The 16,806-nt window shown below is 33.1% G+C and overlaps 2 protein-coding genes across 3 annotated transcripts in view; one reads left to right on the forward strand and one right to left on the reverse strand.

The window, feature by feature from the left end:
- The window catches only part of LOC136781549 (band 4.1-like protein 5), a 61,868-nt gene extending 47,242 nt beyond the window's left edge, over nucleotides 1-14,626 (forward strand). For both annotated transcript variants that reach the window (XM_066740447.1, XM_066740449.1), the window contains exon 7: nucleotides 14,376-14,626. In XM_066740447.1, coding sequence (XP_066596544.1) covers nucleotides 14,376-14,507 — 132 coding nt within the window. In that variant the 3' untranslated portion in view covers nucleotides 14,508-14,626. The remainder of the gene's footprint in view (nucleotides 1-14,375) is intronic.
- On the reverse strand, nucleotides 1,022-2,645 carry LOC136781641 (uncharacterized). The gene is made up of 6 exons (XM_066740537.1): nucleotides 2,372-2,645; nucleotides 2,012-2,287; nucleotides 1,802-1,876; nucleotides 1,480-1,724; nucleotides 1,235-1,403; nucleotides 1,022-1,167 (listed from the first exon to the last, which is right to left on the reverse strand). Exons 1-6 carry the CDS (start codon nucleotides 2,595-2,597, stop codon nucleotides 1,022-1,024), a joined length of 1,137 nt encoding a protein of 378 aa, XP_066596634.1. The 5' UTR covers nucleotides 2,598-2,645.
- Nucleotides 14,627-16,806: the final 2,180 nt, after the last annotated feature.

Raw genomic sequence — 16,806 nt, forward strand, 5'->3', positions numbered from 1 at the left:
CGATTGACATTATAATACGGCATACCTGTATAAAACGTATCAGGCACATGAACGTTTGCCTGATTAAAATCATAATAATAGATTTATTTAAGCTATATGCGGTTCAACTAATATGATTACCTACTTTAATCGTAATAAAGAAAACCTAACGAAAACGCAAATAATTCAGGTATATGTTTGCCCGTTATGAATTGTATAAATCTTAATACAAGTACTCACTACAACACTTAACCGATCCGAACATGTTTTACATCATTTTATCTATATAACAATATGACTAAATAAAGCTGATCAGACTAAATACGTTACTCCCCTAGAAAATTATAAAATTTCTATATTACTTTTTGGTGATTGTGAAGTGAATGTGTTGTTACGACAGTTTCCAGAAAGTATATTGCTTATATTTGTTAGTTGAGCTCAAATTAAGTGTACAGTATACTACATAGCCAGCAAAAATCATAAAAATCGTAATTTCTAGTTGGTAGTTTTTCAAAATTTTGGTTGTTACATTTTAAACTAGACACCTAATTTACCATTAACTAATAGCTTTTAAAACAAAGATCGACGAGATATGTAATCGTTGCTGCACAAAAGTGAAACCCTACTTAACATATAAATTTCTTGTATATAGTCAGATAGATTAGAAAAATAACCACGTTTGGAAAATTAATGTTAAGTTTTTGTATTGTACTGATATTGTCTATATTCGGAATATTCAAATAATTTACATAGTCAAGTAGTTATAGAGATAATATAATATTAATTAACATAGTTATAAACTTATGAAATCGGTTTTAAACAATTTTCATTCGAAAAAGTATTCACTAAAAGAAAAAATTTTATTTAAACTTATGTAAAAAGAAAAATATTTATATTTAACTGCATTATATTTCTTTGTTTAAATAAAAAAATGTAAATCATATATATTAAGTAACTTTTACTACAAACAATACTGCATTTTTTTTTAACTTTTCCTTTTTACTTAATTCTAATAGGAACAGAAGTTTTTTTTTACGTAATACTAATTGCTTGTAGCTTCTGAACGCCCTCTTTGTCGATAGCCTTCCCAATCCTTAGCATAATTAAAAACTCTTCCAAGTGCATCATAAAAATATTTTTCCTGTATTGGAATGACTGATTTCTCCTTTATTTCTGCTAAAAGTATATCTGCAATAAAATCCTTTTAGTACATTATTGAATACTTGTAAAAATTTTATTATTTGAATGACTTTACCATATATGCAGGAACAGAAGCAGGTATCTTTAAAAACTAATTTATCTTTAATTTTTTTCACTACAGTATAGTTCATTACAACATTACGTGTTAAAAATTTGGAAATAATATTTCCTACAGATTTTGATAGCTTTTCTGTTGGAACTATCAAGGGCCATATAATATCAGCCTAATTATAAAAAGAATATTACACTAACAGTTAAATAATTATAAATATTTCAGCGAATACTATTGAATAAACTTACCACTTCATTACGCAAGTCTTTTTTTTCTTTTAAAGTTTCATCGAACTGTTTGAAATCAGCTAATGTTGTAAATGGCAACTCTAAATCATATTTTTTTAGCTTCTGTTGTAAATTGGGAAATTTGTTGCACTCTTTCCAACGATGCAATTCTTGTTTAATGGAAATTACATCACCTTGAATCATTCCAATCTGCTGCGAAAGCTTGTCAAAAGATTTCTTCATGTACGCAAACAATGATTCCATATCTATATGTAATGAAAATAAGACTATATAATACAAAAGCACATAATAATAGCAAAAGTAGCTTTAACTTAGTCATTACCATTTGTTTTATCCACTTTTGGTTGTATGCATTCTGTAGAACTTGAAACATCTGGGCTGCTATGCCTATTACTTCCTAAACAAATTTTATTCTTTGTTGTTAGAGTATAAAAATTACTTTTAGAAAACAATATTCAAAATATATTATAAATTTATGCTTGGTTTTGTATGTTTTAAGTAGACATAGTGTTCTTTTTATTTATATTATTACCTGTGTACATATCAGTTTTATCTATAGTAGCTGAGCTACTACTGGAAGTTGAAACATCCGTTTCATCATCATTTATATCAGTTTTATATCTGTTCAATGGCTTGTTTAAATTCGCAGAACATTTTGATAGCTGTTTATTAACAGTCATTTTGGTGACGGTTTTGCCTTCAAAATCTTTTTCTTTTTCCCCACGGTTACCTTCATCAGTGTCTGTTGTAAAAGCGAACGATTCACATTTTAACTTTTCTAATTTTTTCAATCCCGCTTTATATGAATCTATTTTTAAATGATTAATTAATACACTACAATAAGTTATGAGAAATTTTATCAAACTTTTGTTTATATGGTCAAAGCACTTACCGGCATAACCTCGAACATCTACTGGATAAGTTTTCCATGATTTTAATGGATTTTTCAGATTTTTAATTCTTTTATGCAAAATATCTGTACTGTATTTAGCACTATTTTCCGGAAATGGGCAACACCATTGATTCTGGTCGTTTCGAAAAATCCATTGAGTGGGTACAATATCGATCAGTTTCTCATTAATATCATCTAAGAATAATATTAATGCATAAGACGGCATTATTGCACTTTCTGCCACATTTTTTTAGTCACATAATTATATAAAACAACACCAAATAGTTCCTTATGATGATACGTTGCTAACTGCAGCTTCAAAAGTAAATATATACAAATGATCGCCGGTTGGACTCATCCTATTGGTTGGACGGTATTGAGTGTGAGCTTGTTGGTGGAGGGGATAAACGATATGGAACACAGCGCTTGCAGCGGAGAAGTTGCAAGTTAAACGGCGTACATCAGCGTACACTGTGTGAAAGCGTTGGTTTATAGCTTTCAAAATAATTTGCTGGTAATTTTGTATTGATAACGTGTAAATTATCACAAATTATGCCTAGAAATTTGTGCTGTGTTAAGAATTGTAAAAATTCACCACACAATAGCACATATAGGTTTTTTAAGTTTCCTAAAGGAGACTCCAAGATTCATCAAAGAGAAGCATGGATTCGCTCAATAAAAAGAATAAACAGTGATGGAACTCTTTGGCAACCAAAAGCATGGGACTATATATGTAGCCAACATTTTGTGAATAATATTAAGTCAAATGATCGATTGAATCCAAGCTATGCACCAAGACTTTTTCCATCTGTGTACAGGATCAAAAACTTTGATGCTAAAATAACATCAGATAGGCACAGACGTTTTATCGCAAGAAATTAAAAAAAAATAAGTCCTCAAAGTAGAGGCTTTGATAATAATACTACCATGTGTGCTGACAATAATCATCAATTATCACAAATGATACTTGATGAAGAACATAATGTAACTAGAGATCAAGCATGTCAAGTTAATATAATTTCTGATTATAATTATAAACTCGACAATTTATATAATATAATTGTATGTAATATCTTCAAAAATAATGACTCAGCTGTACAGACAGATTTATACGACGGAAATATAAATCTACTGAACTGCCATGTGAAGCAGAAAATTAAGTTAAAACATAAGAAAGTTGGTACAGATAAGACATATGTGGATAAAATAGTTTGACCAAATATTAATTTTGAGGAATCATCACATTATATTTTAAACCAGGATATGAGACGGAAATTTGAAGGTTATAAGTCTATTAAAAGTGATGAGCAAATTCTTGGTTTGGCTGGTGTAACAAGGAATGTGTTTAACTATTTGTTAAAACATTTGAATAACTCTACAAACTGGAATATCCCAAAATATGATAGACTTCTTATAACTTTGGTAAAATTGAAAACAGGATTGAGTTTTTCATCGATAGCTGTTTTGTTTGATGTACATAGGACAACAGCTTCAAAAGTATTTAGCTCTACGTTACAAAATCTGGTATGTGCGACTAAAGAAAATATATTTTGGCCAGCAAAACATACAATTCAAAAGACGATGCCTGAATGTTTCAAACCACACCATAGCAATGTTCGTGTAATAATTGATTGCACTGAATTTAAAACAGAAACTCCAAATAGTGTTGATAATAGAGTATTTTTTTATTCACACTATAAAAAGGGATATACTATCAAAATTTTAATAGGCATTACTCCTTGTGGATTTATATCCTTTAAGTCAAAAGCTGCAGGTGGAAGAAAAAGTGACGCACAAATAACTACAGAATCTGGTCTAATTGACTTACTAGAAGAAGGGGATATAGTATTAGCAGATAAAGGATTTCCAGAAATTAGAACAAGTATAAATGAAAGCAAAAAAAGTATTACGGTACAGATGCCACCATTTCTAAGAAAAAATTCTGAATTCACAAAAGAAGAAGCTGAAGAAACATACAAGATAGCTAAAGTTCGTATTCATGTAGAAAGAATAATGCAAAGGCTTCGTATTTATAAGATTTTAGATAAAATACCTGTAACATTATTCAAATATATAGATGATATTATTCATATATGCTGCGTGCTTGTAAATTTACAACCTCCAATACTGAAGGAGGAAGCTGAGGATGAACAGTAACTATATGTAAGTGCCGAATGATGGAATAAATAAATTGATTGAAAATAATTATTGTGTAATCATTTATTATTACATTTGTGATAAATGCAGTCTGATAACAATAATATAGTTTAAAAAGTTTATAACAAGTATATAATAGTAACATGTTAGTTATTCTGAATTTTATTCGCTTTCACATTATTATTTATATCTTCAACTGTAAACAATCGTTTTTCTTTATAAAATATAGCTGGTAATAAATGCTTAAAGTAAAATTGTTCAGCTAAAACAATAACTTCTTCTAAAAATGTTTCATTACGATAAACCGTAGTTTAAAAACTACCATTTGGAAACGGAGAATATATATATAAATCACAAGCACTTAACCCAGTAATGTACATTTGACATTGAATTTGAGTATAGTAAACGTGAGTTTTTTTAAGTTGAAACCTATTATTTCGAAAGACTAGATAGTTTACGTTACTTATAGATTTTACAGTATCAATTACAGCACAGTTAGCAAAGCTGCTTGGACATTTAATTTCTACAAGCTTAGTTATACATTGATCTTCAAGAACAACACCATCTACACTTGTACACAGCCACGGTTGGTTATTATCAACTAAAAGTCCTATTTGTTTCACTTCAACATTATATGTTTTTTCATACTCACATCTAACTACAGGCTCATTTGTAATTCCATACTTCGTTGAAGCACAGTCTATTTTTCTTGGATACATCATATCATTCACTAATGATGCTATTGCTTTTTTTTTTCTACACTTAATGGAATGAATATTTGTGCTACTAGAAACTCTAATTTTTCTAGCTTCAAACCATTTATTACTCTTACTTTGTTTCATTGTATCACAAGCTAAATTAAGAATATCAGCCCTTGTCATGACAATATTTTGGCAATAATATTCTTCATAGTCTTTGTCAACACCAGAACTGCTATATATTTTAAAATCTTCTTTAAATAAATAAAAGTTTTCAATAATGGCTTCACAATCCTTCCTTTTATCTTTTTCTAAATTTTCTTTTGTTTCTTTTATTGCATTCAGTAAATCTTGTTCATGGTTGTCATTTGCTGTTACTGCCATTTGCATTAATATTCTTTTGTAAGCTGAAGATTCTTTTAAATCACCCAATGATGTTTCAATAGAATTAATATTAGGTTTGTCATCAGGTGGATACATTTCAAAAATGTATTTTCCTTTTGCATACATTTCTTTAGCCATTCTGCTGACTGGTGGTGCACCCCATTGTTGCTCTGAAGTAGTTTTTAATAAACTTTGTTCATTATTAATATAGTCAATAAGTGCTGCAATATGCTTACAGCGACCACTCTTGTTATAACCACAATTACATGAAACAGCAGTAATATGACGTGAAGCATCTGTCTAAAAATATCATGTTAATATAATTATAATATCCAACATCAAATATACTTACATTCAAATAGTTGCTAATTACTTACTATTAATTTTGTCACATATGGAGTTAAATTTACAGATGTTTGTCTTATAACTCTTCCTTCAATATGATAAAATGTGCTATTTTGTTGAAAATACTCCTTAACGTCAATTACATGTTTTGCCTTATTTAAAAGTTTACCCTTTGAAATTGTTTGTGGTTGGAAATTTATATTGTAGGATACTTTTTGAAAACCAGTTTTTATAATAACTTCCATCGTGTTTATTTCAATTAATATTATTATACATATTAAATTGAAACATTTTAAACTCTAGAAACATGGTTACATTATCCGTTAGTGGATATTAAAAAAGAACCGAAATTACTTACTTTTTAATCAGCACAACTAATTTTTAAATTTTATTTCTTCAAAGTCAAAGGGTTTATTATCATGTAAGATATCTTGTTATCTGTAAAATGTGCAAAATTTAATGCTTGCAGGGCCTGTAGCGGCTGTAGCCTTTAGTTGCCTTTAGTAAATGTACGCCGGCTATTTCACTTTTTCTGCCACGAGAGGGCGCCACAGTAGAAACTCGTCGCGAGCTTGCGAGACCCGTACGTGATATGTATTATTATTTTATTGACAGGCACACACACACATATGACGCACTAGGAGTATTTGAAACAACCTAATTCAATTAAGTCTTTTAATAATGTTAATTATTTCTATTTTTTAATGTAGAAGAGGCATTACATATATTGCTTCCCGTTTTTTTCCTGGTATAACTAATTTTACCATTTTTTGAACCACTGATGATATTAAGCACGTAACATGACGATATGTTTTTTGTTTTTCTATTTTCCACATGTTTAAGATATCAGAATTGCAGGGAAAAGAAAGCATTGTTTTCTTTTTATCCAAAATTATTCCAGAAATTTTTATTTCACTTTCGGAAGTAACAAATATTTTGGTTATCTCTACAATAGAGTTGTCTTGCAAAATTACAGTATTGTTGGGATTTTTTGAAGTTAAATTAAATTGTTTATATTGCAACTTTTTGATCATGGTTTCGTCATTTGAATCATTTTTTAAGCTAATTATTTTAATATCTTTTTGTCTTTTGGAATATTTAGAGTTGATTGAAAATTGTTCATGTAATCGTCGGCATATTTGCTGTAAAGGGTTATTACCACTTCTAATTAATTTTTTCATTTGCCCCAAAGCGTTTTCGAAGGGAAATGCTGTAAAATCACTTAATGATCCTTGTAAGTATTGCGAATCATCCGCTAAATGTATTAAAGAATGCATATTTAATACAATACTTGTAGGTCCGTACAATTTAGCAGCTAATAAAACGAAACATTCTAAAAAGAATCTTGCGTGCTCATTATACTGAACTGCTAATTTTGATGATAATATGCGACAAGCAATACTAAATAGTAAAAAATGTTTGTAGAGCTCATCTGTTAAAATATACTTTAGAATAACAGGGCCAACATATAATAAAAATAACCTGAACTCCGTCGCTTTCCATTTTTGAACGTCTTGTAAATCTCTAGTACTTCTTTGAAATTCCATCGGAATTTGTGTTCGTAAATAAAGCAATTTTTCTGAGAATAGAGATTTCTTTGTACAGGTTAATTTTGTAGAAGATTTGTTATCTAGCCAGAAATCAGTCAATAATTTTTTTGTTACACCTAGACATGCAAGATGCATGAAGTCAAGCAGAAACATTTGTATCATGTCAATGTTTTTTAGTCTTATAAGTGGAGATATGCCTATATGGTGCTCACGGTTTTCCTGCTTAAGAAAGGTTTGATGCGTTCTACGCGCACAATTAATATTTGAATAAATTCTTCGTCCTTTCACTGTAGTGCCCTTTACAGTGCACCTTTCACAGGCATAATATCCTCCATGATTTTTTACTAGTTTGAGTAGGGAACGAGCAGGTCGGTCGCAAATAAATGCTTTGATAGTAATCTTATATTGTTTGTCATTAATTAAAAGGCCAGAGTCATATAAATCATTCATTTCTTCAATGAATTTGTTTAAAAATTTATCAATGTTGTCAGGTTTTTTATTGCCAAAAAATATTGCTGCTGGAAAAGGGTTGTATTTAATTTGTTGATGATGTATCAAACGTAAAATCGGCCAAAAACACTTAGACGCTGATTTAAATACCGGAGCTCCATCAACATTCACTAATAATTGTAGCTCCTCTTCCTTGTGGTATTTATTTACACAATTTTTTAGATTATTTGCTACACCAAAGTAAACAAATTCAGAAGAATTGTCAAATTTTTCAATGGTGTATTCGGCTGATGTGGTTTTTAAGAATGTTTTGGTAGTTTTAGGCAATTTTGGTAATAGTCGTTTGCGCAAAATAGTTAAGAGTTCATCGATACTGGCGTGAGAAATCTTAGATTTAACAGCCCACTGTCTAATATTTTCAATTTCGTTAAACTCCTTGTCAGAATCATCTTCACTGTCGTCGTTTGAGCTCTCGTCTAAGCTGTTATCTGTATCAAAGACACCTATGTTTTCATCATAAATTTCATCTGTGCTTAATACATTATCATCAAAATCACTTAATTCTGCAGAGAGCTGTTGATGAATTTCGGAAAGATTCTTATCACAAAAATTCACTTTCATCGCTTCTGTAAAATCATCAGATATTCTGTCATTTTCACATACACTACTAGTTGATGGTGCATTTAAATTGTCTGCTTTTAGTCTTTTTTTACGCTCACGAAAACGTTGAACTCTCAGTCGCGTAGCTTCACGTTTCCGTTTTTTACTATCCATTTTGCTATCTTTAAAATTCGCGAATCAAACTTTTTTAAATAAAAATTGGTTTGTTTAGTCGTGACTTATTTGAGTTTAATACTTTATCAGTTGAATATATATAATTCAACCAAATGATCGACGAAGCTAATCTAACTTCGAGATGTTCTAAGCACAAACCAGCGTCGAGAGAGACTGATTTCAGATCAAGTCAATATATAAGAGCTGGGGTTATTATGCGATGTTTAGATCGATATGCTTCCCGAAGTTCGCAAGAAAATATAGAAAATACAGTTGCAGGTTTCAAAAATCAACAACTGGAATAGTTATTGAAACCTGTGTTGCTAGTCTGGGTCTAAACGGACGCCCCACTCTAAGCTCCTGGCTCATACAAATATATAAGTTTGGACGTCAAAGAGGGGAGACCGTTTAGACCCAGGCTGGCAACACTGATTGGAACCATGTTTATCAATAACACAATGATATTGAAATGATAATATGTGCTTCATATGAATAATATTAACGCTATTGTTAATTTTTCTCACTTTTCTACTTTATCGTTTTCGTTATATACATATTTATGCATTTATTGACTACAAATTTGAATTAAACTCAATTAAATAAATTAATTTTAATTTATAACAATGATTTTTATGGAAAAATAAATGAAGTAAACTATATTGAAGTTAAATACAAGAACAAAAAATAACTATCGTAAGTTTCAGAATAGCCGAGTGGACTAAATCGCAAGCTGCAAATGAGCATAAGGTTCGACAACCCAGGTTCGAGTCCCGGTCGGGAAAAGCATTTTCTAATATTATATTTGTGTTTAATAATTAATATGTAGATAATTAGTCATTTGAATAAGAAATAAATAAGTAATAAGTTGATACATAATAGTGGTAATGATTAAATAAAGATACTTTATTTTTAATTTTCTGATCCGATTTACCGGATCGGGGCCGGATCTGAATTTTAACATCCAACTCATATCAGTATTACCTTATAAGAATCTTATTAGGAGAGGAGTTACATTTGTTATCCGTAATATATTAGGTATAGCTTAATAAATTTATATTTTAATTTAGGGCACAAATATGGTAGTATTAATCAGTACCAAATTTGGTCACCTGATCCGGGCCGAGGATGTAGGGCTAATCAGGCTCAAATTCGTGTGCCTGATCAGGTTATTACCAGCATAGGCGTTACAATTATCTTCCTTGCCGGATGATGTTTCCTTATCCGGGCCGTATCAGAATTACGGCATGCCGGAGGCGGACCTTATCCGAAACGTAAAGAAATTTCTGATCGGGTACTTATACGGGCCGTATCAGAGTTACGGCATGTCGGACGCGGACCTTATCCGAAACCTAAAGAAATTTCTGATCGGGAGTGCATATAAACTCCGTTTTAAGCCTACACCTTTCTTTTTTGGACATAAGTAACAAGTTGAGGACCAAAACGGAGTTAAAATTGTATATAGGAATTAATGATAATTTATACCCAATTTAAGCCTTCATATCCTACATTGCTAGATCTAAAAGGCTAAAACTGGAGCTTATTTTTTGACTCGGGTAGTACAATATAAAGATCGAAAAACATGTATTCATCTTCCCATGTTGCCGTTATTACAAAAAGCTTAAGTTGCATCCACAACTTCACTATACGCGTTAAGCCATTCGCCGGCGTGAATAGTACCTTTGTGGTAGAACATCCTTAACAGGCGACTTTGCCTTTTAGTAACCGAATAAGTCTCGTAGCGCAGATGGTAAGGCGCTTGCCTAGTATCTCCGCGGGCTCGGGTTGGTTTCCCGCATATTCATGCAAACTTTTTCCATTCTGTTTAATTATGATTTTTTTTTATTGTCAATAACCTACTACATTCAATCATAAATTCAAAAAATGAAATCTTTTTAATAATAATACATAACATATGAGTCATAATAAAATTTATTAATGTTATGTATAATGATCCATTTCTTATTTTATTATAAAAAGTAATAAGTCACAAACGGTGCTTATAAATAGTTCATCATGATACATTTAGTTTAGCAAGCTTTTATCAGAGCTGGCTGTAAAGATTTTTGTTTCGATTAGCTCAGCTTGGCTTATTGGTTAAACGAGCGAAGATCGACCGCGAGAAAGAGAGGTCCGAAAAAACTATATCGCTGTCTCTCGTACTCGAAATATACCGAATCTAAACGAAGGAGACCGAAACATGCACGCACCTCAGTAATGGTATGCGTGAATGTTTAGAAAGGTAGTAGTGGGATGCTCTCACGGATGCTTCAGTAGCTCTATGGTTGGTGAGTCTGTGGAGACATAGTGGGGGAGATTTTTTAGACCCGGACTGGCTTCACTGGCATGGGGTACAGTACTATGTATTACCAGTGAAAGTAATCTGGGTCTAAATGGACCTCCTACCCCACTCTAATCTTCTAACTCATATAACTGTATGGGCTGTGTTGCACGTTAATGTAAAGAGGACAATTTAGATCCAGACTGGCTTCAATGTATATAACTGGTTTAAGGGAGTTTTACCAGTCAAAGAATTAACATATGGCTTATAATAATATTTGGCATAAATGTAAACAATATTACGAAATTTAGCCACTGAAATTTGTAAATGCTAAGGATACTTAAAAAAAAGACATTGTCAAACTTATTTACTGGCACTTAACATGGGCTGTTATAGGTAATTAACGCTTGTGGCTACGGTAATTTAAATGTTACAATATTTTTAACATTAAAATACTAGTAATGTTTTTTTTTTATCAAAGCGAATTGTTTTTTATCAACATTTCTAGTTTTGAAAAACGACTTTTGCGTACTTGTACGAGCTCTGAGAAATAATTTTTTCGAAAAGTATTGTAATGTTTCTAACCTATTATTATAAAATTTCCAATCTGGCAACGGTGCATGTTAAGGTAGTAGTCTAGTTGTTTGGGTCGAAAACAATTTTTTTTTTTCATAATTCGATAGTCTGCCAACATGAAAATATGGTGTATAAATTTTAAGCTGATATTCAAAATATTAACAAAGATATAACATATATTCGAGAGCGCCGCATAATTGAACGCTGTAAGTTGCGCGACAGCTGCTGACGGTTATTCCTCACTATTATGACTCATTACCTTTATATTTCCTTGGAGTTTCGTATACCTTTTGATATACGAAAGGATATAACTAGATATACCCGTGTTTGACAATTATGAAGAGACCAAAGATTTGTTGTATGTACGCATCGGGGATCGACGATTAGTGTGAGGATGAAAGTTCTGTTAGCCAAAATTTAAACTCGTTTTTCTCGAAACCACGTTTTCTCGGTCAGCCAGAGGCATAACAGATTTTCTATTGAATCGATCGGGCTGAAATTTTTACAGGTTATTCTACACATCTGTAATTCTGGCCGGAACTAGAATCATTTTTTTTTCATTCATTATTTTTTAAGTTACAGTTCAATTGACACTAAAAAAATTGTACCTTTTTTTTTCGAAGTCCGCAATTTTGTTAATTTCAACCAAATTAATTTGTTCTAGTTCCGGCTAGAATGACAATCCTACTGAACAATAATCGGTTGCATGTTTTTGTTTCCGATAACCTAAACTGGAGATACTTCACGGGCCAGCAGCACATGTTTTTCTTCATCTACTTTGACTCCATATAATTTGTATAGATAAAATATCGTAAAAAGCATATTTTCGTATAATTCAATTGAGTATTAAGAACATGTAAAATTCTCAGATTTTTTGCATTTCATTTAGTTAGTCAAAAAAATTCCCGGAAAATACCCTGGAAAACCGGTCGATTCACTAGACTACTACCTTAATTTTATGCATGCGTGTTTGAAAATATCTTTTAGCAAGTGATCTTTTATTTACGTTAACATTTATTTAGTTTGTAACCTTATTCCCGTCAGTGTGAGGGGCCATTCTACGGGTTTTTCATTACCTTCACCCGTCCTTATTCGTCGTTAACAGGGCACCAGTTGGTCAGCTGGGTGGCCAACAACCCTACGTTATCATTGGAGTCCTTTGACTCCATTCTTTTTTGCATCTCATACGGCCCTGCGGCCATGCATTTGAACGGTAGCGGTAGCCAGGGTCGCTCAGTATGCTAGGTCGTGGAGAAAAGGGAGGGTTCTTTGCGGAAGACCGAGCCTCCCAAACCTAAATGCTGAGGGGCATACATTTATCCCTCACCACCCACACACAGGTGGTGGTAAGGAATGCGGGAACATGCGGTATCATTGCCAAGCATAGAGTTTGCCAAGGGTGAACCACCACGGAGGCAATGTTCTCGGCCCGTCCAGCCTTAGCGCAAGCCTATGGGATTACGGAGGGCACCGGGACACATTCCAACGGGCTAACTACGCCCCTGCACAACCCACTATGCATTGGCCGGTATCCAGTCATGACGTACGTGCAGGCTGGCCTATAGCACACGCCTCACGTACGCGAACGGATCCATGGCTGTCTGAGTGTCGCGTCACGCGCTCACCAGCACGCACGGACACATCAGAACAGTCCCACGGTCGCGTCCCGACTGCCTGCTATGGCAGTCTACGCACGACATTCGCGCAGCCTGCTTGAAGCGCGTAACCAGCGTTCAAGTCAGATTCGATGTTCTATATTTCCCCTCCTCGTGGAGACTTACAGAAATAGCCATTCTTTATAGGACTCCCCGAGGCCGCTTCTTCTTATCTCAGGTTGCCTGGGTTGTTTGGAATGGCCCTGCCTTACTTCTCAGGACAACCTGGACATCGCTTCCTGGAGCGCCGGTCTTTTCATTCGGGCCTCCGTCAGTCAACGGGGTCTATCCTTGACGTTAACTATAATCCACTCGTGAGCCTATCTCACGAGTCGGTGACGTAGGGATTAATAATATCCACTGTTCTGTAGCTTTTACGTTCTTTATTCGGTATCTTGCATACGTAACGGAGAACTTCGTTACAAGTTATATATAATTTATATAAATATTAGTAACAAAAGGAAAATAATTAGAAATAATAAAATTAACATTTAAGCTATCATTTGGCGATCAAATAACCCTTTTCATGTGTAAACATTCGTGTATAATAAATCTTGGTATGTTTACTATTAATTACGTGAAAGCTTTCGAATATTTATTCTTATGTATGTGTGTGTGTGTTGTATCTACACACTGTCCATACGGTATTGTCAAATTGCGCATCTCACATACAGCTAGCCAACAGAAGTCAACAGTATACTTAAATATTAGCCATTCATGTACAGTGAAGCCAGTTTGGGTTTATATGGTCACCCCACTTTCATGTCGAACCTCATACATTTATATGAGCTATGGAGAGTTAGAGTTGGGGATTCGATTATACCCAGACTGGTTTCACTGCTCACGTAGTAACGGTATATAGAACTCCCTGAAAACTATGAGTTAAAAGTATAATGTACCAGAGGAATAATTCGCTCCAATATAGGTGGGATCATTTATTTGGCTTTAGCTCTAATTACGTAGATATAATAGATTAATTATAACTAATAACATACATATATAGGACAATGATAGCAAAGAATAAATGGCTTCGCCATCTTGGAGCGATGGAATTAATTTAGCTATATTTGAACCTAAGAGTTCAACGATACTTCATATATTGAACATACGAATCCTTAAATTTATATTAATTTTCAGGAGGAGAGTTCAGCAGCCTCTGATATAAGTCCGTGGTTAGTAACGGATCCATCACAAGCATCTACTATAGAGCCTACATCGACAAAACATACGGTTATTTCAAGGAAAACCGTAATTACAACGCAACTTTAAAACATTTTATTTTTAATTGGATTTTGTTGTTAAAGTTGAAGATATTTAATTAGATTGAATTAAAGTTGTATCTTAGATTATTGTAAATTAAACCTTAGTGCTTAAATTTTTCAATTTAATTTTGCAAAAGGTATTGCCAAATTACCGCACCATGTCAAGGAATATCACTCCTGAACTATGATTTACAGACACATTTTCAGGTGGTTTCACCGAATCTTCCACAGAGAGAAATATTAAGTAATATTTATCGAAAATGTGTATAAACTAATAAAAATCAAGGAATTATTTAGCATTAAGTAAATATCTTATTGCAAGTAATAAACGTTGATTAAATGATTTATATTTCACATAAGTTAAGAGTATTTAAGATAATATTAAGACACTATTTATCATTTCAATAAAATAAAGGATAATTTCGGATATTGAGAAAAGTATTTTTTTAATAATGGTTTAATCATTCTTTTCGCGTAACTAATGATAAGGATTTGTGAAAATTTTTATACACATAATATTTTGTATGAGCTTTCAAATGCTTTCATGAAGATTATATACTGATGATCTAATTTAAGAGAAACGATTTGTCAAAAATTTGAGCCTTTTCAAATTGATAAGATATAGGTACGATTCAATCATTAAATCGAAACTTTCTTTAATAATTTTAAAATGAAATGATAGGTAGTTCTAATTTTATTTTTATCATAAATTTATTATTGTTTGAGCCTATTTCTAAAATGAGACGTACATATGGTTATCAATAAATTATTCATTTTTATTGTTGTGCAACAAAATACCTTTACATGGTATTTCACAAACCAATGCCTACTTGGAAACCTTTAATAAAAAATCCAATTTTTCGAAGAAAATTCTTTTAAATTTGTGTTAGTTTCTAATATTTACTGAATTACATAGCAAAATGTTTAAGGTAGTAGTCTAGTTGTTTGTGGGTCGAAAAAATGTTTTGTCATTTTTCGATAGTATACCATCATGATAATATGGTGTATAAATTTTAAACCAATATTCAAAATATTAACAAAGATATAGCACATATTCGAGAGCGTCGCATGGTGCCAAGCTGTAAGTTGCGAGTAGATATGCTATGCAGTTCCTGTGACCGGATGATGATGGGGGAAGCGGGAGGGGAGGGAGGAGTTTTTTCTGTGATCGAGTGGTAAGGGGGGGGGGGTGGAGTGTCTTACTATAACCGTGGTGAATGGGTAGCGGGACGGGGGATTTTTTTTCTCCCTCTCTCTATCTCCCTCTTTCTTTGTCTCTCCCCTCTCTGTCTCACCCATCTCCCATCACTCTATTGCCCGGAAGGTCAGTTATCCTACGGGTCCACTATTTCTCTAGGGTTCACGATGCTAGACAGTTGCCCAGAGAACTTGTTTTTTCGGTACTGAAATTGCTGGTCAAAACAGTTAGTTTCAATCTTTCCCGCTAGGTGGCAGCCATGAAAATTACCTGTGGCGCCACTTTAGCGCTACAATCGCACCGGCGTTGCCAAATTGTAAACACGCCTTAGCCAATCCCGAAGCACCCATTGTTGTCGACTGGGTAACATCACTTTCCGGGTAGCTACCGATCTCTCCGACTTGTTCCTTCTTGTTCGAAACCTTCCTACTGTAACGACTCGATGTGGGTCTATACTGATATTTGAAAAATACGAACTAGTGTAATAAAGGATGATACCTCTGTAATTAAGAGGTCTTTTAACCTCCGTCGATCACTAACCCTTGGACCCATATACCTTTCTCATTAGTAATATTCTAGTTATATATTATAACGTGAATTTTAGGATCCCCGTTATAATCGAATGATTCTGGTCTAGAAGGCCTTACTAAATCAATAATAGGGTGAAGAGCTGTCTTTTTCCCTTTCCCCATACCTATACTGGCCTTTGATTTATCATATTACTTTTTGAATTCCCATTAATAAGATTGTATTGAGTTTATGCCTTTGTTGCGCCCTAACCAATTTGTTATATAGTCTGTAAGTTTGTTTAGTGTGAATGTCTGTGCGTGATTGTTTATTGAAGGAAAGAGTAAATGTTTACGGTCGAGGAGTGGATGGGATAGGAGATTTGCTCGTTTTGGAGTATGGCATGGATAAGGCAGTTCCGGATTCATATGTAAGGAAGAAATTAGGCTGTTAAAAGAAGACGTCTGGCTGCAAATATAAGGAAAAGGAGTAAGAAGAAGAAAATATACCGGGCGACTCATCTGTGGACCATATCACATATAGTATGTGCGAGAAAGCCAAGCCTCGTTCTGGTGGAAAAGTATAGCTAACACAACAGAGT

Source organism: Prorops nasuta, unplaced genomic scaffold (assembly GCF_024137725.1).
Source record: "Prorops nasuta isolate Cenicafe-Biocafe unplaced genomic scaffold, Cenicafe_Pnas_1.2 PNAS00023, whole genome shotgun sequence".
Taxonomy (NCBI): Eukaryota; Metazoa; Arthropoda; class Insecta; order Hymenoptera; family Bethylidae; genus Prorops; species Prorops nasuta.

Bases quoted from the DNA above. Each gene is read 5' to 3' on its own strand.
- LOC136781641 (XM_066740537.1), bottom strand. From the start codon at position 2,597: ATGCCGTCTTATGCATTAATATTATTCTTAGATGATATTAATGAGAAA. The intron at 1,725-1,801 runs GTAATGACTAAG...CATTACATATAG, and splicing joins AAAAGTGGATAAAACAAATG to ATATGGAATCATTGTTTGCG. The intron at 1,404-1,479 runs GTAAGTTTATTC...TTTTATAATTAG, and splicing joins AAGACTTGCGTAATGAAGTG to GCTGATATTATATGGCCCTT.